Consider the following 25,631-nt stretch of genomic DNA (forward strand, 5'->3'; position numbering starts at 1 on the left):
ATGCGCAATTAATTGAATTTATTTGAAATGACATTTTGGCAAAATATAATAATCATGTTCAATGACCAGGTGATAAAACACTTATAAAATAAATGACGTGGCTGAAATATATTTTTTATATATGTACATGTCCTCATATATCTGGCGATGCACGCGTTTTTACGAACATCAATGTTCGTCTTTGCGTGATGGAAAATTTTGTTTCCCATGTAATAAACAACTTACAAATTTGAACTCTTCATTCATTAGTAGTATATACCCAAGTATACAATAAATATATAACAATATCTATTTATATACTACCGTATTTTAATTTAAAAGTAAAATTAAATCAAAGGAAAAATTTTAATTAAACAAAAATAAGAGTTTAAATACGTCATAAATAAACGGGTGTATAAAATGAATATATATTTAATAATGTATGTACATGTAATAAATATATCGTGCCCACAAGACGTCGTAATCTTCGGTGTCATGAATTGAAATCGGTCTCAGACAAGTGTAACATCTCTCGTTCACGTGTTACCACGTAATTTCCATGATGATTATGAATTCTCAACAGCTACTGGTCATTTTATAAAGCCTCTGTATGTCTATGACCTTCTTGCCTGGCGCCAAAGTATAAATACTAAATAACAATTATAATTATTATTTAAAAGGAGTTTTAACAAATAACTAATCAATTATTTATGAAAGTATATAAGACTTATTTATTTAATAATTATGTACAAAAACATTTATTTATATTTTTTTCTCCTCAAGTCTTGACTTAAATGAGTTACAATGTATTTAAAAAAATATTATTTACAATAACTCTCCTCTTTGTTGCATTATTATTGGACGTGGGTAATCTTAAACGTACATACATAATAATATTAATATTTAAAATAATATATATATAAGAGTTTATAGTTTAAAAAAGACTATGTACAATTAAACCCCATTTACCCACTCAATTAAACTATAAATAAATACTCTAAATCTTTAAACTCTGGGTCACGAGTTTTAACGCATCAAAAATCACAGACACACTTAGGTACTTAGTTTATAAACAACTTTCTCATTCTTATATTATTATAATCATAATACATTTTAATAATAATTAAATATTACTAACGAATTTATCCCAATAAATATTACACTGTAAAAAATTTTTGTGTAAAAATAAACTCAGAGAACTTTATACGGCAGTGTAATGTGAAATTTTTCATCTGTAATTTTTCCACGGTGTAATCTACTTTTTTTACACCATTCCGTGTTACTCGCAATTTTGATTAATCATCAACAAACGATCATTGAATATTTTTGACTACATAATCAAAAACTACATTAATTTTAATGTAGTTTCTGGTTAATTTTAACATCAGACAAATTTAAAATTATTAATAGAGTAAATAATTAATAAAAGAAAATTTTTAAAAAATGTGCGGGTAAAAAATTTTAAAATCAATAAGAAAATTTTTTATAAATATTTTTTAAATTATTTACTCTACTTATTTATAATTTTAAATTTGTCTGATATCTGCGACATTCACACTCATTTAATTTTATTTAGATATTAAATAGTATTTTGAATATTTAAATATTTTTATGATTCATTATTGTAACGCAAAAATATCATAAATTACACATTTAAACGCTTGATGGTGTAAAAATTTTTTATTCACATCGCTTGAATTTAACACCGAATTTGTGTAAGTTTCACCCCTAAATTTTTACACCGAGACATTTACCCTATACCGGGTAAAAAATTTTTTACAGTGTAGTATTATTATTATTAATTTAAAAAATAAGACCTTTTGCAGTCTGATGTCTGCCCTCGACTAGAAGAATATATAGTTAACGTCTACGCCGAACTCTAACTGATCAATAACAGTGAGATGAGATAAGAAAAGTTCTTTAAACTTGCTCTTGATTTTACTCTACCTCATTTCGTTTTTTTTCCACACTTTTTTAAATCAGTTATCTTGTTTAGTAATAATCAGGAAAAAATAAATACAAATTTTACATCAAAGACTTTGTGAAATGAATGTCTGTGAATTATTTTTTTGCAATCGCGGTGCTATTACTGGAAGTAAATTTATTCTTAGCGGTGCAGGTGTTATCGAAGATTGATGATGGACAGATGTTGATGATGATGATGATGTCAGTGCAGTTGATGATGAATTTCTGTCTTTAGTATGACGCTTAACATGTTTAGCTAAATGGTCACTTCTCATAAATCGCCTTTGACAAACAGAACATACGAACTTTTTTTCACCAGTATGAGTTCTTTTGTGTCGCGACAATTCATCACTTCGTGAAAACCTCCTTCCACAATCATCATAAGGACATGGAAAGGGTCGCTCACCCGTGTGAGTTCTCTTGTGAGCTTTTAGATGTGATGACTTGAAGTAGTTTTTACCACAACCCGGATACTCGCATTCATAAACTCGTCTACGTGCTCCAGAGTCTAGACTACCGGGGGTTGAAGAGTTAGTTGTTGTTATTGTCGGCGATGTAACAAAGAGAAGTGGAGTTGTTGATGTTGGTAAGACTAAGGGTGTTCCTAAGATACCAGCAACCATTGTAATAGAGGGTGGTTTTGGAGCAAGAGGTTGTAACTTCTGGCATTGACTCTCACGGTCTGTGTTCTTGCTGTTAACTATAATCTCTTCTTTGCGGAGGCTCATCTTGAACTTGAGAGTCTTGAGAATATTTTCTGTCTCGACAACTGGTTTTTCTAAAACTACTGGCCTTGGTGCTTTTGAACACACAGCTACTGGTGATACACCACAAGTGTACATTTTCTGTATACCCGCTAAATTTGCTGGACTGTAGGTACCGTCCCGATTTGCGCGCATTATTACTGAAGCACGAGCTGGCTCTGGACTTGGCGGAGGCGTTCCATCCAATAATAACTGTAACAAATAAAAAAAAAATTGTATTAATTCAATTGGCCTGACTGAATTTAAATTAAACAAAGTTCAAAAGACCAAGGAACTATTTTTATTTTGTATTGTATAATTTTTGTTGTCGATAAGTCAGATATTTTACCTTTGCTAATTCTCCACATTGCTGATCAGTGCATTTGCTGCGTTTGCGTGGGGGCTGCTCGTCTTCCTCTGTGTCCGACGGTTGGGGCGTGGGTGGAAGGTTGGGATGGGCATCATCGTGTTTTTTATTACCACGATTTAACGAATCGTTTTGTAATAATTTTTCACCAAGTAATGCTGCGACACTGAAGGACGATTGAAGCGGTTCATTCTGTAATAAAAAAAAAAATTTTTTATTTTATTACTTTTTTTTTTTTTTTTTTTTTTTTTTTAAATAAATTATTTTTGTCAAAAAAAATTTTTTTTTAAATATCATTAAAAATTTAAAAAAAAAAAAAAAAAAAAAAAGAAATTTAAATTTATAATTCGCGGGCGTATCAGTGGCGCGAAAATTCAAAAACAGTCAAATCAAAACAGATGATATATATTAAAAATAAATGAATTAAAAATACTTACATGAATATATTTAAGCTGAGGTGATGCTGGTGGTGACAGTGGCACATTATTAGAATTCATGTTAATTAAATTAAAGTCAATTATTATAAATTATAAGTTCACTTTTCACCACAAAATTACTCGTTGTAATAAGTCATAAGTATTTATATTCAAATAAATAAATAAAAAATTTAAAAAAATATGTTATAGACAAACAATATATCCAAGAATAAATTTAATCAGAAATAATGTAAAAACTAAAGATGATACTCAGTACAAGTCTGAAAGAGTAATGAAGCTTTCTCAGGTCGAGCAGCAGAATGTTGTTGACGAGTGTGTTGGTGATCATGCAGCGTGCGGTCGATCGACCAATCATATCTAGGGGCTCGCTCTCTCCGGCCAATAAACGCCGACTAGTCAGCTAGTGGCAGCGTGATCATCAGCGTGCTGTTCACGTGCTCACTGTATGACTGACTATGACTGAGGTCGTGATCGTGACGTCAGTCTGCGTGCTTGAGTGTTCGATACGTCATGGCATTCATGGCGCGCCCTATACCTACCCGACATAATATATACATATATATTTACATATAAACACATATATATGGTTAAAAAAAAATTACATACATATGTATAAATTAAAGTAACATCGTGCAAGTCGTACCGGTTGGATTTAGCCAATCACTCTCTAGCAACTGGTAATTTAAATAAGAGTACAAGCAACCCTATTGTATATAACATGTTACTTAAACACATATATGTTTTTGTATAGATCTTTACGATTTGATGCCCATATTTAAATATAGAACACGATTTATATCCTCATTCTTACGTAGCTGTGACCTGTGTTAGCTCACATTGGGTTGACGAGCCTCCGAAATTTGTTTAACAAGACGTCAATATCAGAACAAATATAAATAATTATAATTATTTAATTATAACTACTGTGTAATTAAATTTTTTTAAGAGTAATGACGTCTGTTGATTTAGTAATTTTAATTAAAACTTGCTTTTTTTCTTTTTTTAAATACAAGTAGGCGTATATTTAAATATTTTAGTAATTACATCAGTAAATTGTCGGTGGAGACATAGGATGTGGGCATATAAAATTTTTTTGCGTTTTATTGTTATAGATTTTTTTCTGATAAGATTAAATTGATAAAGTATTTGAGATTGTACTGCAAGGTGCATTCTATAGTACGGCCTTGAAGGATAAGGATAAAAATTACGCGCCTCTTAGTCTCAGTGTACAATGAGGTCGTTCAACGAGTTCGTTCACCTAATATATACATATTTATGTATTTATATATATTTAACATGTACAATGGATGTAATCATGGTTTATTTATCCAGCTTGCGACAATAATATTCTTTAGTATGTTATTATAGAAAAGAGAGGGTAATTGAGTAGAGGGATATAAATATGATTTTAATCATAAATTGTGATATAGTTTTTAGTGATAGATATATATGATATTATTATTTGATAGTTTAAAATTAGGTCAAGGTACGGTGACAAATACATTTATTTTTTGTTTACAATATTTTGACCGTCTGTATCAGGGTTTTAATTTTTTATGATAAGGATCTTGAATTTTGATAAAAGTAATTTTTGATGTTAAAATTATAATTAGTAAAATTAATGGAAATGAGCAATTTAATTAAAATAATTATCAGAGTTCTGTAACAGAGTATTGTTTGTCTTATCTGCCATTCCTATTTAATTAGCTGAAGGCTGCTAAGTATTCGGTTATCTAATACATTTCTAATATTGTTTGACCCGCTATAGGGTAAAAGTACCAGTGGTATCTGCTCCATTTTTGGATATTTAATACTTTATTTTAATTAATGAAAAAGTATAAAGTAAAATTTCAATTTTAACAGTGGGACAAAAAATTAAGTATGTTATTGCGCCTTTTACAAATTAATTTATTAAAATTTTCCAAGTGTTCAAAACTGACCCTAAAGTTGATAAAAACGGTACCTCTATCCTATGTGACTTACCGAACATTCTTATTAATAAAGCCACGAACGAAAAAGTTGATGTACTCCAATTTATTAAAATACACAAAAAAAAAAGAAGAATTTTTTCGGAGCGAGAAAAAATTTTTTGGAGCAAGAAATTTTTTTTGTCCCAAGAAAAGTTTTTCTAGTTTCAAAAAAATTTTTGTTTTCAATTTAAATGCAAAAAATTTCTTGGGTCAAGTAAAATTTTTTTTGCGGCAAGAAATCTTTTTTTTTGTGTGTTTGTATATTACCTAAAAACCGCGTAATGTTAAATTTGATTAAATGAATATTAATTAAAAAATTGGTAAATTAAATTTTTTAAATTAATATTATTGATAAGACCAGATCATCTTAATATATTTATTTAAGTAAAACGAAATACTGTTGAACATACATATTTTGTTTCCTTTCTATTTTATTGGCTGGAGATTCATTTGTGTTTACAGACTTAAACAACTGTTACGAAACAAATATTAATGATATGCAGAAGATGATTATTTTTTCTATTTTCGTTTATAACCACCAGTTATATTAAGTCTCTGGAAATAAATAACTAAATTTATGATAGATTTTATTTAGCTTCAGCGAATGTATTTCTGTTAACTTTATTTATGTCATAAATATCAACGTATAAATATATAAATTATTTTTTTATTTGAGCGTAAAAGGGCAAGAGTTTGAAAGTCATATGATTATTATTAATTTTCCTTATTATTCTAATAATTTATATATATATATATAAATAACCGGATAGTATGAACTAATTAAATTATCAAGGTTAATTTTATTATTTATTTTGTTTGTTTGTAATAAATCTGTCTTGTTTATCAATTTCTTAAAATACACAATTAAGTTATATTGCTGGTAATATAATTGTAATTAACATGATTAAATATTATATTTTTAATTAAAGTGCAACGTTGATTGATTATTTGGTTTAAAAATAATTTTTATTATTTTATTATATCATGAATGATAGTAAAAAGTATCAAAATTGGTATTTATATTATTACATTTTACTTATGTTTATAATTTTAATGTAATAAAGATAATTAATAATTATTACTCTTTACTTACATATATATACTAATAATTTAAATAAATGTTCTCACGGCCAGTGTTCCCACATCGGTCAAAAGATATCATTCAATAAAAACTTAATATTATTACAAGATAATAAAGATATATATGTTGGAAAGGAAATTCAAAATCTAAAATATAGTTTATTTATATATAAAATATATAAAATATCAATTGATACCACAGTACTTATATATAAATATTTTATTTATTTAAATTGATATTATTTTATAATCTATTTTCAGATACAATCATAAATTTCAGATTAAAATTTTTCTTGTAGAGTAAATTAATAATTAATTAAAATTATTATCCCATACGAAAAAAAATATGTATGTATGAGACATATATTTTTATATTTGTCTCATATATACAGATTTGTCGAGATATATATTTTTTTCGTATGGAATTAGAAGACTTATATTTTATGTCAATTTTTTATTGCTTAATTTTAGTTACAAAGTCCGAAAAAAATTAATAATTTAAAATTAAATTTTCATAAAAATAGTATATTAATAATATCAGAATAAATTACAAATAAATTTAAGACAATAAAGTTAGCGGTCATTTGACAATTTTTAAAACTTTGAAATAATAATTTAAAATGTTTAAACAATTCAAAAATCAGTACACGCATTTTTTCAAATTTTATCATTTAATTTTTTTATATGTAATGAAGAAAATGTCTTATGCCTGCTACATTTACACTCATTATAAATTTAATTAATGAATTTATGAGTTATAAAGTATATAAAAAAAGTAAAATTTTAATTTAAAAATATCAAATATTATTATTTTTTGTATATAATAAAACATAAAAATACAAGCCCGCCTGTTATAAATAGTAGATAAAATAATAAATCAAATAAGATTTATAAATTAAGTTAATTACTCGAGACGATTAGTCACTTGGCGTGAAAAAATATTTGTTTATTTATCGTTTGAATTATAATGTTAATATAGCGCAGCAAATATAAATAAACATTAACGACTTGATACGATATGAATGGATCAGTCGTCTGCAGCATGAACGATAAAATATACACATATATATATATATATATATATATATATATATATGTTTATTTGTATATTAGGTGTAAAGAAATTTTTTATCAGCGCTCTTATCATTTATAATTTTTTATATCAACAAGGTTTCTCCTTCTTGATCAATACTAAATTATTTTGATTTATAATAAATTATTGTTTTGTTTCGTTTAGATTGTGAGACATTATTTTATCATTATTAATTATCTATTTAAAAAAAACTAATAAATTAATACATTAATTTTAAATATAGAATATAAATATTATCTTTAAAAACAGGAAGTTAGATTAAAGTTTTAACGTGATAATGTTATTAATCATAAGTTCATTATAGTATTTGTGGTACATGTTACAGAGACAACATATATAAATTAAAAATAGATTTAAGTTAAAAAAATATTATCGTAAATTAGCAGTTGTTGTTTATTATTCTAGTGTGTCAAAGTATCACAACCCACCATAAATATTAAATAAGTTATCTCATACTTCAGCGACAGCGAGGACTATGATATGTTTTGTGTTAGTTGTATTGTATACACATTCTTACGAATGATTACATCATACGCATAATATAATAACAATTAAATCTCAATGAATTCGCCGTTAGTTTTTTTTATCATAATTTAAATACTTTTACAATTAATCATAACTCATATGGTATTTTTATTTGTATGCTCAAGATAACCTATCTCAGTTGTTACCGAACTGCGTATTAAATTTTGAAGAAAAAAATAATAATAAAACATAAATAAAAAAATTTGAATTGTATTTGATTGCAATAAAATTTTTTTGAAATTACTTGCAATTTTTGTGTATTTTATTTAACCATGTGGTTATAATTGAGGATTTAAACATTTTGAAGCTCACTTCTCTTTTTAATTGTTTATTACAAGTAATTAGAGAAAAGTTTTAATTTAAATTTAGTTAATTATATGACCACGTGAGGGCGTTAACTCTCGCTATGCAGAATATCAAGTAAAATGGTTTCGATCATCAGTAGGTAGTTTTGTTATTTTATACCGACTGTACGTCAAAAATATTTCACTTGATAATATATATAAATATGGCATGTACTGTTTTATCCATCTGATTATGATATAAATTAATTTTGAAAATTAATTACAATTTATTTCCGTCACACGATATCTTTTTAATTTATCTCGATGATCTATAAAAATATTTTTTTTATCACTAAGTAGATTATTACATTCTATTTATCTTATAATTACGAAATACTAACATACTTTATTTATAATCTCTCGATTGATAGATAAGTGGTTCGATTTTTTTTTGACAATTCATCACATTTATTTTTTTTAAATATTATGAGAATATTAAATATAAAATATCTTTATAAATATAAAAATATTTATACTGATATTTTCATACATATGAAATTAATTAAATTGCAATTGATGAATTAATACAATTTATATATATTTTACATGCATATATATTAGATTATCGAAATCGGGTTTTTTTTATTAATATTATATTTAAATTGATAAAATAAAATTTTCACAATTGCAATAAATTCATAAATTTTTAATATTCAAAAATACGTTTAATAAAATTTCATTTTTCGAATCAATTTAAATTTTCAAAATTAATTAACAATAAGAAAACAATATTGACTAAATTTAAAAAATTAAAAAATTGGATATTTGTTGTAGAGATAAAAATAATGACAGATAAAAAAAAAATAAATTCAAATTTTTTAATTTTTGAAAAATAAAAATAAATGTCGATAAAGCAGCAAATATTATTGCGGTAAAATCAGCAATGAAAAGTAGGCGGAGTTGGTTGTTATTCCCACTCTGTAATTTCTCCCACTTAACTTTAGATGGTGTCACGCCGCAGAGTAAAAGAGTGGGGGGTTGTTTAGCACGACGTTTCATTTGTTTAGTTGCCCGCTGACAGCGGTCGAAAGAGGGTATAGTGATTTTGTGCGGATATTTTAAATTATCCGCGCAAAAAACCTCTACAATTATAATATCAGTAATAAATATACTAATAAATATATCAAATCATTAATGTGTTAAGCGTAATAATATTATCAATAATAATAAAATTTTAAATATTTAAAAAATAAGACAGTTGTCCCAGTGAATCTCGTCGACAGTGATTTGTTTTTGTAGCTCTTGTCCTCGCTTACATATTATTGCATTGTCACTTCATACTGCATGTCGTTGTATATATATTTTTAAAATTGTTTATTTATATTTTTTTTGTTATTCATGATTATTTGCAACGTGTTTTGGTGAAAGAGCTTTTTAAATATATATGTTCAAGTCGTTTTGGTACGCGTGTGTTTTTTGTATTGGTAGCAGTCTTTTAAAATAATTGTTAAAGACATTTATCATTATCATCATCATCATTATCTCATAATCATCATAAACAATGTTGACGTTAGTTTGGTGATGGCAGACAGTCGAGGAGGATGTCACGCCGCAAACAGAGCAACCCAAAGCCGCTAAAACGTGAGTCCTTTCCCATGCTAAAACTTTTATTCCTATATATTATTTATTTATACTTTTTCTCATATATCGTTTATCTTACATATTTTATTATCGTGCTTGGAGCTTTTAAATGGTGTCCGTTAAATTGTTTCGTCTATTTAGTATCTGTTGGCATTTAATTGAAATTTAATTTTAAACTTTATCATATCGTTTACAATAAATAAAATTAAATTTAAAGTATTTTTATTAATTATATTTAAAAAAAAAAGTGATAATAAGATATAGAGTTGTGAAAAAAATATTTACGCGCCTTTTTGATTCGACAATGACGTCATTTGATTATGGCGCGAAAATTTTAAAATTCAAATTGCAAAAATTTTTTTTATTGTGTTTATTTATAAAGTTTATATTTTTATGGATGTAATGCATTAAGAAACATAAATTTAATTAAATATTTAATTAAATTAGACTAATTAGGAGCAAAACGATAAAGAGTTTAAGTGACAGCTGCGATAATAATAAATAAAAAAATAATTGTCATATTAATTTAACGTTTCGATACACACGTGTCTCCTACTCTCTGTGTCAAGAAGACTTTCACGTGGTGACGTGTTACAGGTCTCTCTTATATTTTTTATCATGAAATTTGTAAAACATTAAACAAGCAATAGCTTTTATTCATTTATTTTAACATAAATTTAAATTTTTTAAATTTATATTTCCTTGATATGGATATTTACATTTCTGAAGATAATTATTTTGATAGATAGTTGATATATATTTAAAAAAATTTTAAAATACAATCACCATGGGAAATTTGTATAGGTTAATTAATCGACAATGATCCCATTCACCACAGATATTGGCCTAACTTTCCGCAATAATTTTAGCTCGTTCATCGCTCTTGTGTTTTCTCGTCCATGTACACGAACAAGCTAATTAGTTCCGCGTGTTACCAAGTTAATAACCCCCACGTTAATGTCGTCGCCACTGTTGCTACATACAAACTATAACTCTCACCCCTTGAACTCGATCATCCGGTGTCGATAGTGATTGTTATCGTCTAATAAATCATTTTAAATTTGATAATAACCCGCCTAATAAAAATAAATTACAAAATTATAATAGATAAAAAAAAAGAAGAAGAGAAAGAAGAAATTGATAGAGTAACTCAATTGCATTGTACTCTTTATCATTAGTATTATTATCACTAGATTATTATCATCATTGATACATAAATGAGGTGGGAATAAAGAGTATCCCGTAGAGAAGTGATAATAATTTCCCGCTGTGTTGCAGGAGGTTAAATTAATAACCGATGATTTTGTAGAATGTCTTATTGAATCGTGTTCACAAGTTAAGTATAATATCTTCACACACCATCTCGTAGTTGTTTCCAAGAGCGATCTTTCAACCGGCAAACTGTCTACTACTTCTTAAAAGAAAACGAGATTTAAAAAAAAGAAAAAAAAAAAAAAAGAAACGGAAGGGGGCGTATCTGTCGTTTTGCCTCGTCGTTGTTTGGACCCGACTATCGAGCTATCTAATCATCCCATTAAAAGCCTCGGCGTGCATAAAAATAAATAAAAAATAAGTAAAAAATTTTATTTTTTATTTTTTACTCGAATTGAATCAACCGTCGATCGCGGTTTCCAATTGTGTGTGCGTTAGCCCGCCAAGAAATAAGAATATATATAAGTTAAACGACACGAGAAAGAAGAAACAAAAATATTTAAATCGCACTGGATCTCTTTTCTCGTCCACAGCTTCTCTCACGGTCGTCACTCGGGTGTCGGACGACAGTTTCGTTTCTTACTTCTCTTTACTCCTTATTCATTCTTATTCTCTCTTCTCACTGCGTTTATATACAACGTATGTATATGTATATTTATATACCTTATATTCTCTTTCTTTATTTTTTATTTAAACCCAGCAAGTAAAAGGGATTACAATAAAGGATCTTGCGAATAAACAGCCAAAGATCAGTACACGCGCGAGAGTAAAGAGTCGCAAATCCCGCGGTGTCTCGCTCTAAGGTTTTTATCAGTGTCGATCGGCGGAGGCGGTCTTCACTGGTTACTTTTACTCTTTACTTAAGATTGGTCACACAACCAATCTTACAAGTTAAGACTTGAGTAAACAAGTTCAAGTAGAGTCAGCAATTTAAACAATTAAAATAACTTGCGCTTTAAATTTTAATCTAATCAATCAATTATCCATACATACATATATGTGTCCATACATATATATTTCGATAGTTATTTTAGTCTTCGGTGATTTATATGACAGATGTATTTATTATAAATTTGATATTTCCTTATTCAATAAAGAATAATGATCTACTAAAGATTTATTGTATTGTATGATATCTAGTCTGATGTGTAGTAAAGTTAAGTCCGGAACGCGTTGTGCGAGAGTGTGTCGTAAATATACTAACGGTGGTAACACACGAAGGCGGAGAAACACGTTGAGTTGAGATTGAGGCGGCAGCAGTAACAGCAGCAGTTACAGCTAAAGCAACACCACTTGGGAGCGGTGTATGGGATGAGATATACAATATATATATATATATGTGTATAGGGAAGTTTATGTAAGTGAGAGAGAAGTTAAATCCATAAGAGACAAGTCCGCGATATCGTAGTAGTTGTCGCGGGTTGCGTCGTAGTTATAGTCATCGTCGTCGTTGCCGTCGTCGTGGTGGTTGCTGTTGTAACAGCGGTACCTCGGGTAGGGAGACGAAGGGCGAGCCTACAAATTGCTACACCGCATTGTGGTGTCACTCCAGCCTCCCGCGACACGGCCCTGGCATGGCTGGAATGGTGTTCGTAACTCGTTTATTTTTTCTTTCTAACTTTCCTCTCTCTCTTTCTCCTGTTAAATTATCTTTCGCCTTAACCTTTACTTTTAAATATATATATGATACTTTATAAACATCTTATTGTTTTTATTTCCTCATCTGTCACGTACTCATCAAAACACTTCATACGTATTTAATTATTTACATTTTTAATTATCGTACGGTGGTTTTACCCTTGCGATTAATTCGTGATCATTTTATTTACTCTTTTTTATATTTTAAATTGATTAGCAGTTTAATCATTCTTGGAATTAAGAAAACAAAGAAAAATATTTATTGATATTATTATTATTATTTTATTTATAAAAGGTATATAAATATACACTGTTATATTTATTTTTTAATTGCTGGTAAACTCAATTATTTAATCTTTTACACGTTCAATTGATAACTTGTTAATGGCTTGTTGATTTCTAAACATCAAGTCAAAACATTTATAAAGTAATCACACAGTCATACATATATATGTAAGCAGACATAATATCGTTACAACGGTGCGGTATTATAATGCACGTGATGTACAAATGCACTTTTGATTGGAGTATAAAAAAAAAATAACAATAATAATAAAGTAGGTAAATGGGTGGGAGGTAAAAATGGGGCTGAGGGATATTTCGCGAGAGAGTGCGGTACGTGACGTTACGACGGGTTAAAATCTCTCGTATCGCCCGGCTATCGAGCTCATTACGCTAATATTCACTCGAAATGCCGGCCGATAGGGTATCTCGATCGTGCTCTGCGCTCCGTAAAGGCCTTTTCGCGATTCGCTCGCGACCCGGCTCTCTCTTTCTCTCTCTCTTTATTTTTCTCTCTTTGTGTATATTAGTGCACGCTCAACTCACCACTATATACTGTTGTCTCGGTACGGGGCTTCAGTGTATTGTTGGATGTCAATGCCAGCTGTTTTGTCGATTTACAACACCCAAATTATCGTAATTATTGTTATATTTACATAAAACGTAATATTTTATTATACACTAGCTATTTTTAATCAATTTGTTATTTTTTTTTTTTTTATTTCATCATTGTTCATTTTTATTAATTACTATTTATGTTATCGATTGATTGTAATGGAGGAAATAACGTTGATAAATTTTATTGTTTTTTTTTTTTATAGATTTTATTACTTTTTTTTTTTTAACTCAAGTGGTAAATCCTGAAGGGTTATTGTCCTTATTAACGTGTTAGTTGCGTCCCCGCGACCGTTTTAGGGTTCTGATACTCGGAACTGATTAGAGAAGAGGATGCGAATGAGATGAGAGAAAAGCTCTGCAAAAACAGGCGGAGAATCGAGTAGTCTAGTCTACTATTCGTTTTCTCAAGTCTTTTAAGATATAAGTCTTTCTTTATCCTCATCTTTCTCTTTCTTCTTATTTTTCCCTATAGATATATAGGGAATATACCCATGTACTCTATAGTTTTAGTAAAGAGTACACTAGTTACATTGGATTGCGTATTCCCGTCGTTCGATACATCCTGCACCCGCCAGCGATTATCTACGCACGTGTGGCTGTACTTCAACTATCGTATATATTTATTGTAAAAATACATGATGTATTTTTAGTATTGGCTCAATACCTTGACAATTAATTTTATTTGTTTATTTTATTATAAACTATATCAAATATCTCGTATTTAAAGTTTATCTTAATTTTTTGTTGTCGCTGTTGTTTATTTAATTTAATTTTTTTATTTTTTTTTTATTTTTTTGTGTTAAAACTGTGGGAGATACATAGAGACGTAAAACACGCGGTCGTTGGTAGAGATAACTCACGGTATGCGAGAGAGCATCCAAATATATCGCTCATTAGCGTTAACTGATCGGAACACACTACACTGCTGGTCTCTCTACTCGTCTGGCTTGGACAGAGATGAAAAGGAGAAAAGAGAAAGAGTGAGTAAGATATTGAGCGAGGGAGTATGAAAAAGCTACATGGTATTCATTTATATATATATATATATATATATATATATATATATATATATGTCGTGTACTAACAACAAGAACAACAACAACAGTAACAACCAAAAATATAAATAAAATAATGAAAAATTTAAAAAATGGCTGAGAGAGTTGTAATGAAAAGCCAATAACTGAGCTAGGACATTTTATAAAGAGTACACGGAGAAAAATGGGCTTAAGAAATTTACGGATTTTTATTATGCTGTTGATCAAACTTGAAACAGGAGGTTGAGCCGCCAAAAAATTATTATGCTGCACTATAATAGTATATTGTGTGACAAGGGATGAAACAAGACGATTTCAGACTAGGATGAGGTTGGCTGACATCATCTGCAGTCTAAAATCGTGTTTTATCCCTGAGACACACTATATTTGTTATGATTACCTGTATCAGAGCTTCAAGATTCAGTGTCAGCAGCCAGTAAGAAACAAGTTAATTTCAAGCCGATGATAAGGAGAACTGTTAGAGAATGAGAAATATGTGATTTACAGTCACTTATTAAATAGTAAATAATATAAAAATATTGTTGTCACTCATTTTTTTAGTAATTTTATTTGGTTAATTAAAGTTGTCACTTAAAAAATGAAATGAGTAAAGTGAGGAGTAAACAAATGAGAGTAATAAGGCTGCAAATGAACATTAAATATAACTGACACCAGGCAGAAACAATTGTATTTCTTCCCTTGGGATGAAGGTATAAAAGTATTTTTGAATTACGAATTCGCTAGCAGTTGTTTGCAGCATCGGCTTGAAATTAGCTTGTTTCGATAGGCTATAGAGACACTGATATTTTGTTTCGATACTGGTATCATGAAAAAAATATCATATACTTAAGATGAGTTTTCATTTGTTTCTCTATTCGCATTCAAGTGATGAACGATACTATCTTTGTTGCACGGTACAGTTAATGGGAATTTTGTCCCATTATTTCTCGTAAACAAATGGGAGTTATTAAAAAATTGAAGTGCACTTCGCTAGTTCATAGAGTAAATCATCGGGGCTGTGTCTATATTTTGCTTTAGGGCTTTTATTTTAGATATAAAAGCTCGGGCATAATTATCTGATAACCATTCTTAAGACTTATTAATAAATTATAATAAAAATTACTTGTCTACACTCAAATAAATTTTTAGTAAAAATTACCCAAAAAGTATGATACTGTGAGGACATGTGGTAAATATTTGAATTTTTCCCATACACACTGTAAAATATACTACTCGACAGAATGTACACGGAGAAATTATGCTCGTTTAAAATGCTATGGCTAGCCACCTGTCGGAAATTGAAATAAACACATGCAAAAATTACTATGACCATAACAAAATTTATAACAATTATAGCACTAATTACTGTAACCATTGAAAATTTTACTATGGCTTTGTAATATTTGCATATGTAAATTCAATTTCCGACAGGTGGCCAACATGGTCCGGCATGGCTACCCATACAAAAAAATATATATGTGACATATATGTCATTTATATATTTTTTTGTGTGGGTATGTTACCATAGAATTTCAAACAAAAATAATTTCTTCGTATAAATGAAGTGTAATTTTTACTATAGCTATAACAACATTCTAAAAATTTAGTTACTGGCTATGGCTAGATGTCCTTTCAGTATCAAACTTTATGGATAATTTTTATTCAAAAATTCTCTGCACGTAAATTAGGAATTATAGCAGAGAATAAAAAATTTTCAGAGGGTCACATTAATAATTATAGTGCAGCCTATTAGTTTTTTGACAGCTCAATTTCCTGTTTAAAGTTTGGTCAACAGCATAATAAAAATTCATACATTTTTTATCTCTATTTCTCTCCGTACATCAATACAGCATGATTAATGTAACAAATTTTTTTGTAAGTACTTTGATTGTGGGTATGTATATATGTATGTATGTATGTGAAAATTGAGGATATATAGATGGTAAGATGATACTTAGTGAGTATGTTTGAAGACTGTGTTTACATCAAAGTTGCCTTATGTTTGCCGTGAGCAAATAGTACCTCTTCCTCAGGCAATTAGGCTCGCTTCAATGCCGATACAACACCGGGAGTCGCGCGTGCCGATGTTTGTCGAGCCAAACAAGATATTGTTTCTTTATCTTAATATTATTTTTATTATTATTATTCTTTATTTATTTTATACTTAATAAATTTACACGTCAAATATAGTCGGGATTACAGGTTGGATTCAAAAATATTAATATAATGTAAAAAGTTTAATAAAATAAAATTTAAAAATCATGTATAGGAATGCGTATATATGGTTTACAATTTATGGAAAAAAAGATGGTAAAAAATTGTGAAAATAAATGGAAATCAAAGTGAGGAGAGAATAAGAAAAAAATATACATATATATTTTTTTATTTGATTCTGATATTTTTTTGTATGGTTTCCTTTGGTGGTTTAAAGCTTACTGTTGGGTTCGCGTTCGTATCGCAAGAATAATCGTCTGACGTTTTACGTTTTACGTTGGCCTTATAGGTGGACACGCAGACTCTGCCGCTCGATTTCCGTGTAGGTACAGAGCAAAACGTCGGTAGATGCATAGATAGCAATGAATGAGGTGATGATACTACGACATTAACCACAAAATAAAAAACAATAAATAAATAAATAAATATAAAAATAATTTTATATTTATTTTATTTATTTATTTTTATAATGTAACGTGTATCCGCTTAGGGGAATTTGGAAAAGTTTTTCCCGGAAGATATGTGAGGTTGAGAAATAAAATGTTGATATGTGATCACGAGATGAACGTTCATATGAAGATGAAGAAGGAGAAAAATAATGTGGATGAGGAGAAGGAGGTAAAAAAAAAGGATACTGTGCGTTTATCTACATTGGAGTAGGGTACGATTCAAGAAGAATGCTCACAATGCTGTAATTTCCAGTGTTTGATCTTCCCATCTCTATGAGGGTCTGTGTGCGGTATTACCAGGGACGAAACGAAGAGAAGACATATATATATATATATATATAAACTCATACGACCACATACTCCAAAGGTAAAGAGTATATACATATATTTGTACGGAGAGGAAGAGAGAAAAAGAGAAATGAAGGGGGGAAACGCCGGTTTTATTTTACCCGCATTATTATTCCGTTGGAGATTGCGCGGCGATCCGTCGTTTCGCCGAAGCCACGTTCTTCTTATTTATGGATGGATTCCCTTTTAACTTTTGGACTCTTTCCGTCTTATTCTTTTCGTTACTTATTCTCTCATTTTTTATTTTTTTTGTTATCAAAACTCTTTTGTGCCATTCACTTATGTATATCACATTGTAGTTACTGATGTACATACTTGATATGTATTTGCTTTAAAAAATTAAATTATTTATTTTCTCGATGTCCATAACATTCATCGTTAAAATTTTTCATTTAATGAAACACTTATTGATAAAGGAAAAAAAAAGGAGATTAAATAAGACCGCGACTGTTTTTCCAACTGTTTAAATTAATTCAACAATAATAAGAGCCGGGTTTGAGATTGCATTGTTGTCTTGTCCGAGAGATCATCATGAGGGTATCGGCCTTCGTGAGATATAATATGTATAAGCAAAAAAAAAAAAATTAATAATAATAATAACGATAATAACAATGATGAGGATGATGATGGTGATGATGATGATGTAGTGGTACAGAGGAGAAAGCGAAAGGAGAGATCGATTGTGGATTTAAATTTCTTTTTATGTATACACATGTAAATTTTTAAAAATTTTTAACTCAATGTTGATAAGGAAAAACAACTTCAATCGGCACTTTATCGTCGCCTTTCTTTCTTGATTTCTTTTTATTTTATTTATTTATTTTTTATTTATTCTCGGAGCAGACTGAAAAAACATCAATTAATACTGATTCTTTGAGAAAAACATTTTATCAGTATTTATATATATGATTATATATTTCTCCTTTTTATTATCTTTAAATTTTTATCTTATACTTATACATATATATACATATATACGTGTATCCATCGTAAATTGTGGATAATTTTATTTTTATTTATATATATATATATATTTTATGAGCACTTTTATATAGAGTTTGCATTATATTTAAGATTATTTTTTATTAATTATTTTGTTTTTCTTCTTCTACATTAGTTCCAAGAATAAAATAGATAACGACGGAAATAATTGAAATTTAAGATTGTCTTTTATTTATCGTTTTTTAATTGACTAAAAAATTTTGATTATAATCTCAACATACTCAAAGTATTATCAGAGTAGATTCATTTTTTAATAGCTTTAGATAGAGGTATATTTTTTTCAGTGAGAAAGGATTTATATAACACGACTACAATCTCATTTTTTGGTTAAAAAAATTTTTTTTTTAGCAAATTTAATCATATCAAAATATTGACTGTCCAATTTCGAAATCAAATAACTGTCGAAATTTCTACCAGCTAATTTTGACATACAATTTTTTTTATTCATATATTTCTTGCTAAAATGTCTTTTAATTAGTCAAATAAATTATTTTTAATCCATCTAGGGTAGAAGTACCATTTGTGGCCACTGCTCCATTTTTGGACATTTAATATTTTATTTTAATTAATGAAAAGGTATTAAATAAAATTTCCAATTTCATAGTGTAATAAAAGTATCTTTTTACACATTTTAAGATTAATTATGTCATTACATCTTTTACAAATTATTTCATATAAATTTTTGAAGTGGCCAAAAATGCTACTTCTACCCTATCTTAATTTTTGTACGCAAAAAAAAAAAATTTCTGTATACGGTGAAAAATTTACAGGCAAATTTACTATGGGCGCATAGTATCACCGGACTATAAGAAAACTGGTAAAAAATTTACAAGTGTCCCATAGTAAACGTATGCGCATAGGTCCCAATCGTGTCGTCTGCGCATACGTTTACTATGGGACACTTGTAAATTTTGTACCAGTTTTCTTATAGTCTGGTGATACTATGCACCCATAGTAAATTTGACTGCAAATGTTTCACCGTGTAGTAGCAATACCGTTAGGGGTTATAGTAACCATCTAAAGTTTGAAAAATTGTAGATTGTTAACATAGCAATACTTTATTTGCGTATAGTCTAGATTGCTATTTTAACCATACAATTTTTTGTTAAATAATAGATAGTTGCTACGACAATACGTACATGGAAAAAAATGAACTTTAAAAATTAGTGTTTAAATTTATAACCCGGAACCTGGGTGTTAATATGGGCAATTTTAACATTTCAAATGATAAATTTTATAATACGTGTCAATTTTTTAAGTATCCGTTACGATTTTTAAAGTTCAAATAGTAGTTTTTCTTGCATAGATAATAAATTTTATTACTTATCCTGTAATTATTCACGTTTTAATTATAAATGAAAAAATTACTATTTAGGATGATAGTATATTTACTGATTATCATTATATTACTTGTCGCTCTCAATATATATAGTTCATTTTTTTCCGTGTATTGTTATATTAATAATACCTAATATTACTATAATAATAGTAATCTAAACACACAAAAAAAATCCTCAACTGAAGGTAAATATTCTTAATTCAAGAAAATTTATTTGGAAACCTAATTTTTCTCAGATAAAGTAGAAATCTTCTCCGACCAAGACGAATTTTTTTTAACCAAGAAAAATTCTCTTAGCCCAAGAAAATCTTGACTTGGTTCTCGAAAACGTTCGTCTTCCAAAATATTTTCCTGACTCAAGTTAACTTTTTCTTCTGTGGAGGAATTGTTAAAACAGTAATACCAAGTATAGGGAACATAACCAAAGAATATGATTAAATTGACAATACTTTTATTCAAAATTGAAGATAGTCAATGCAGCAATCTAGTATAGCCAAGTTAACGACACATTTTGTTATGACAACCATGTACCATTAGCAATACTTCAAATGGTTATGATAACCAAATTTTTTTTTCAGTATGTTTATACGATTATTTGAAACTGTCGTTTTACGGGCTTTGAATTTGAGCAGTTAATTTTTCCACCTAAAATTGAAGTAAAAATCCTTGTTAATTTTTAAATTTTGTATCTGCACATAATAAGGAAACTTATACTATAGCTAATAATATCATAAACTCAACTCGGAATATAATATAATGAATGAACGGGCTCGTGGCCCTCGTTGTCGCGCCACCACGGCCCCGTCTCGATTCACCTTATAGTCGGGCTCCGGTTTCAACAGGTGGGCGTGCGAACGCCGCGTAACTGCCGGCGTGTGTGTCGGCTCTCTGATGATCGCCCACGTCGCCCCTTTTTTTTTTTTTCTCTTTTTTTATTTCACTCCCTCGACAATCGATTGTGACACATACACACATCTTCTCATACTCTGATACTCACATATCACATCATTCAATATTTTTGTCGACACTCCTCCCATCCTCTCACGCGATAAATTTCACCCGATAAATTCATCTAAATATTGATGGATGGTATTATTGGAAACATATTTCATTAACGCAATATTATTTATTATATATATATATATATATATATATATATATATATATATATATATATATATATATATATATATATATATATATATATATATATATATATATATATATATATATATATATATATATATATATAATATTTAATAGCAATAATGATAAAACTTTATAAATATCAAATCAGCATTTATTTGTGTATCTCAACACTATGGCTTATTTACGGCTATGGAATTATATGGTTGTAAATGTAGTTTGTATAGATATATAGTGTAGGCTTACGATCGATTTCCAATCGACTCTATGTACGTGCACACACTTGTGTGTCGAGTGGTAGCTTACCTACTATACCCGTCCGCCCACGAGCACCAGCAACCGCAGCAGCAGCAGAAAACGACTTATCGCGAACTAAGAGAAAGAGAAAAATAATAATAATCGAATGAGAGAGAATGAGAGTGAGAAATGAATCTATTCGTTATAAATGCTATTTATCCATTCCTCTCACTGTCCTATTATAATATCCTTTATCTTCTTGCCTTTGTTACATTTTCTCTCTTATATATCCTATATAATAATAATATTATTCTCTTTTCAATAATATTCCTCTGTCTCTTTTACTGAGATAAATACTCATTGATATAAGTCTAATGTAAATCAAAAGCTGATCTCACTATTGAATTTACGTCTTTTATTTATATCATTTTTTTTTTTTTAATAATAAAAATAAATTATTTTTATTAATAATTTTTCCGTGATATGATACTGAAATCAGCAGACGTCAAATAATTTTTTAAATTTTTTTACAACAATAAAATATAAAAAAAAAAAATATTTCAGAAAATTGCACCTATAGTTTTCTTAATTTTCTATATGTGCATTTTTTTAAATTGTTAAAAAAAAAAAAATCAAAAATTCTTAAGTGTCTGCCAACTTCAGGATCATTTCCATGATACTGAAGTTAGACAACGTCTAATAATCTTTGGATGTTCTTTTAGACGGTAAATTATAAAAAAAAAAAAATTTGAAAAAATTGCACCTGTAGTTTTTTAAATTTTCTACATGTGCATATTTTTATTTTTTTGTAATTGATTTTTTGAAAAAAAAAAAAATCCGAAAATTACTGATTGTCTGCTAACTTCAGGACCATATTTTTCCAATATCTTTCAACTTTTTTTTTATAAACTGAAAATTTAAGTTAACGTTATCGGCATCAACTGTATACAATACGGGCATGATTGTCGACGAAAAAAATATAATTATCAATTGTTTTATAATTTAACAACAAAAAGCAACAGTTTGTAATTAAAAGACGTAATTTATTTTTTATTGAGGAGCATTGGAATGATTTTTTTATATTTAATGGATGATTATTTGAAATAATAGTAATTTTTGTAAAGCTGAGTAGCATTAGAGGAAGAGAAAGAGAGGGAGAGAAAAAATGTGTAGAGCAGTCGGGGGCGACTTGTCGGTCGCTGGTTAGACGTGTGTGGCTTATCAGAACGCGGTTGGTATCACATACGGGTCGCTAATGTCTCCTTATCGAGAGCACCTCTACCCACCTATATCCTCCTCTCCCCCACTTCTCAAATGCCCACGGATCCTTGTCGGACTTTCAGCAGCTACTACCAGCAGAGCCAAACGTTTCTTTGGTAACCGCGTACACTCAACATAATTCACGATTAAATAGATTACAACAATTATTATTATTATTTAATGCATATCTTTCAATTTTTTTTTATTTTTTATTTTTATTGCAGTAAAAAAATATTTGTCCATATTATACTTCATTATTTTATTTATTACACAAATATTTTACGATACTGAAATTAGCCGACGTTTAATAATTTTTTTTAATTTTTTTTTAAAACGATGAATTATAAAAAAAAAGTATTTGAAAAAATTGCACTGATGGTTTTTTAAATTTTCTACATGTGTATATTTATTTTTTTTTTCTTGTAAACGATTTGGTGAAAAAAAAAATTGAAAATTTTTAATTGCATGCTAACTTCAGAGTCATAATATTTGAAGCTAAAAAAAAAAAGATTTTATTAATAAAAAAAGCTATCAAGAATTATATAATAGCTTCACCATGAATATATATATAAGGATAACGAATGATGTCGGGAGTAGTGGAGACAAGTGTGAGTAGCGTAGTTGCGGGGGTGTCTCGCCAACGCGTGTATACAGAAGAGAATAACAGAAGAGAGCATAGTGAATACGAGAGCAAGCAGCCGTAGTCTCTTTAACGTTTGTTAGGATATAATACTGAGAAGAGGGTTTAAGTAATATAAATTTGTGTTAAGAGACGCTCGACTAAACGGATGACCGGCTGTATCTCATTGTTTTCATTTCCTTCGGCACGCCGCGTTACTGTAAGACGCGGAAATGAAGTGCGCGGTGATCTAGAGACGAATGTATAAATGTATGTATATATGTATATTAATGGGTGTTTATACTCATATATATATATATGTATGTATATAAAAGCACCCCCTTTACAATTCTCTCCTTTAAAACCACTGAATCCTCTTATACTCCGGTCTGACTTCATCCCTACTCGTGTCCTGCATGACAACGAGAATGAAATCCTACCTCGCTACTGTTTCCTCATTCTGTGCGGTCTAACCATCCCTACTTGTGCTATACTGAATTAAATCCATGGGTCTGGTTGGAAACACCCATATGAATTGTCGGGAATTGATTATAAAACACTTGCGAGTATTTTTTATACTTTTTAATTCTAAAGAAATTGAGAAAAAAAATTTTTTTGAGACTAAAATGAATAAAAGTATTTTTACTCACATTTTCGTCATGCGGAAATTATAAAATCATAGACACTGAGCACGTACATCGAGTCTTGACGTACAAATGACTTTTCATTCTCCTTTCATCCCTTTTGGCAATATATATATATGTACATACATATATATAAAGGAATAAAAGTTATGGTATAAATTTTGACATTATGATCGATCATTATAACTGTAGATTATATTTATATATTTATTATACATAAATAGCGTTATCTATTATGTTAATCTCAAGTTTTTTATCATAAATAATTTATTATTTTTTTAAGTGCCACTTAATATTCAATCACTTGAGATTTTTAATCATTTTACTTTTTAAATCTTTTTATTTTAAAATTTTTTGGAATTTAAATATTTAATGAGGAAATTAAATTATGAATTTAATTAAAAAAAAAAAAAAATAAATAAAATAAAAGTATTGTTTATATTTTAATTCATTATACATTTTTCAATATATGACAGAAGTTATCTTGAATATTCTAACTTAAAACAAAAACATGCATGTGATTACAAGTGTCTATTAAAAAAGTTGAGAGCTTATACTGACCAGTATTTATAATGAAATACACATGATAAGTATATATGTATATATAGACATGAATGGAAAAATGTAAAGTATGGTTTTACAGTTTGATACATTGTAATTCACGTCAAGTTTGAGATGTAGAGTCATCACAGAGTCACATTATTCCATGTACCTGTACACACATTTTAATCTCACGTTCGACGTATACAATTTATTGACATCGACACTTGACTTGGAACATAACAAAAAATATAACGTCCTTTATTTATTTTATTTAACTTTATTTCTTTTGTAATTCCAACTTTGACACCTTTATATATATCTTTTATATAAAGATACAATGAACTTCGATCATGCGAGTGCGTAGTTCTTGGCGCGAAGGACATGTCAGATAACCATCGCTCGGATAATTGAATGTCGATTCAGCCTAAGGCTAAATTATAATATTCGCCACCTGTCTATCCATCTTTAAATAAGTGTTCTTTTCTTTTTTTTTTTAATTTACTTTATATTTATTTATAAATATTTATCTTCAAGATGAATTATGATTAATAAATGTAAGAAAAATGCAGTGAAAAAAATTGTTTACACGCAAAAAAATAAATTTTATTCGGATTTTCATTGATTTTTATTGTTTGAACAATAAATCCGCCACAAAAAAGGTTATTCATAAATAATATAATATTGTAAGCGAAAAAGTATAAGAGTGATTCTCTAAAATATATTGATATGAAAAAAAAAAAATAGTCACTCTTGGTCTTTAAATTTTATTGTTTAAAATTATAAAATACGTCATCTTGCCATGTAAGTGAATGTTGCATCAGCAATACTTGAGGCTAATTTTTTCACATAGATTGGAAGCCCACGAACACAAGTAAAATTTTATTGTTTCAAATTATAAAAATTGATGCGCTTAAGATATACTTTCCACAATTTCAAGAAAGGAATAATTATATAACGTTGTA

The 25,631-nt window shown here is 28.5% G+C and overlaps 2 protein-coding genes across 4 annotated transcripts in view; one reads left to right on the forward strand and one right to left on the reverse strand.

Moving 5' to 3' along the window:
* Positions 1-683: 683 nt before the first annotated feature.
* LOC103579735 (Krueppel-like factor 10) lies at positions 684-3,784 on the reverse strand. The gene is made up of 3 exons (XM_008561239.2): positions 3,492-3,784; positions 3,037-3,246; positions 684-2,900 (listed from the first exon to the last, which is right to left on the reverse strand). Exons 1-3 carry the CDS (start codon positions 3,549-3,551, stop codon positions 2,010-2,012), a joined length of 1,161 nt encoding a protein of 386 aa, XP_008559461.1. The 5' UTR covers positions 3,552-3,784; the 3' UTR covers positions 684-2,009.
* Positions 3,785-9,527: 5,743 nt separating this feature from the next.
* LOC103574768 (zinc finger protein ush) overlaps positions 9,528-25,631 on the forward strand; it is a 105,181-nt gene continuing 89,077 nt past the window's right edge. For 2 of the 3 annotated variants that reach the window (XM_053738241.1, XM_014443740.2), the window contains exon 1: positions 9,528-10,084. Coding sequence is in view for 1 of the 3 variants with exons in the window: in XM_014443740.2 (XP_014299226.1) it covers positions 10,045-10,084 (40 nt within the window). In the remaining 2 variants the exon portion in view is untranslated. Of the gene's footprint in view, positions 10,085-13,827; positions 13,880-25,631 lie in introns of those variants that run through there. The other variant, XM_014443741.2, reaches the window with a different exon arrangement.

The sequence above is a fragment of the Microplitis demolitor genome, chromosome 4, assembly GCF_026212275.2.
Source record: "Microplitis demolitor isolate Queensland-Clemson2020A chromosome 4, iyMicDemo2.1a, whole genome shotgun sequence".
NCBI lineage: Eukaryota > Metazoa > Arthropoda > Insecta > Hymenoptera > Braconidae > Microplitis > Microplitis demolitor.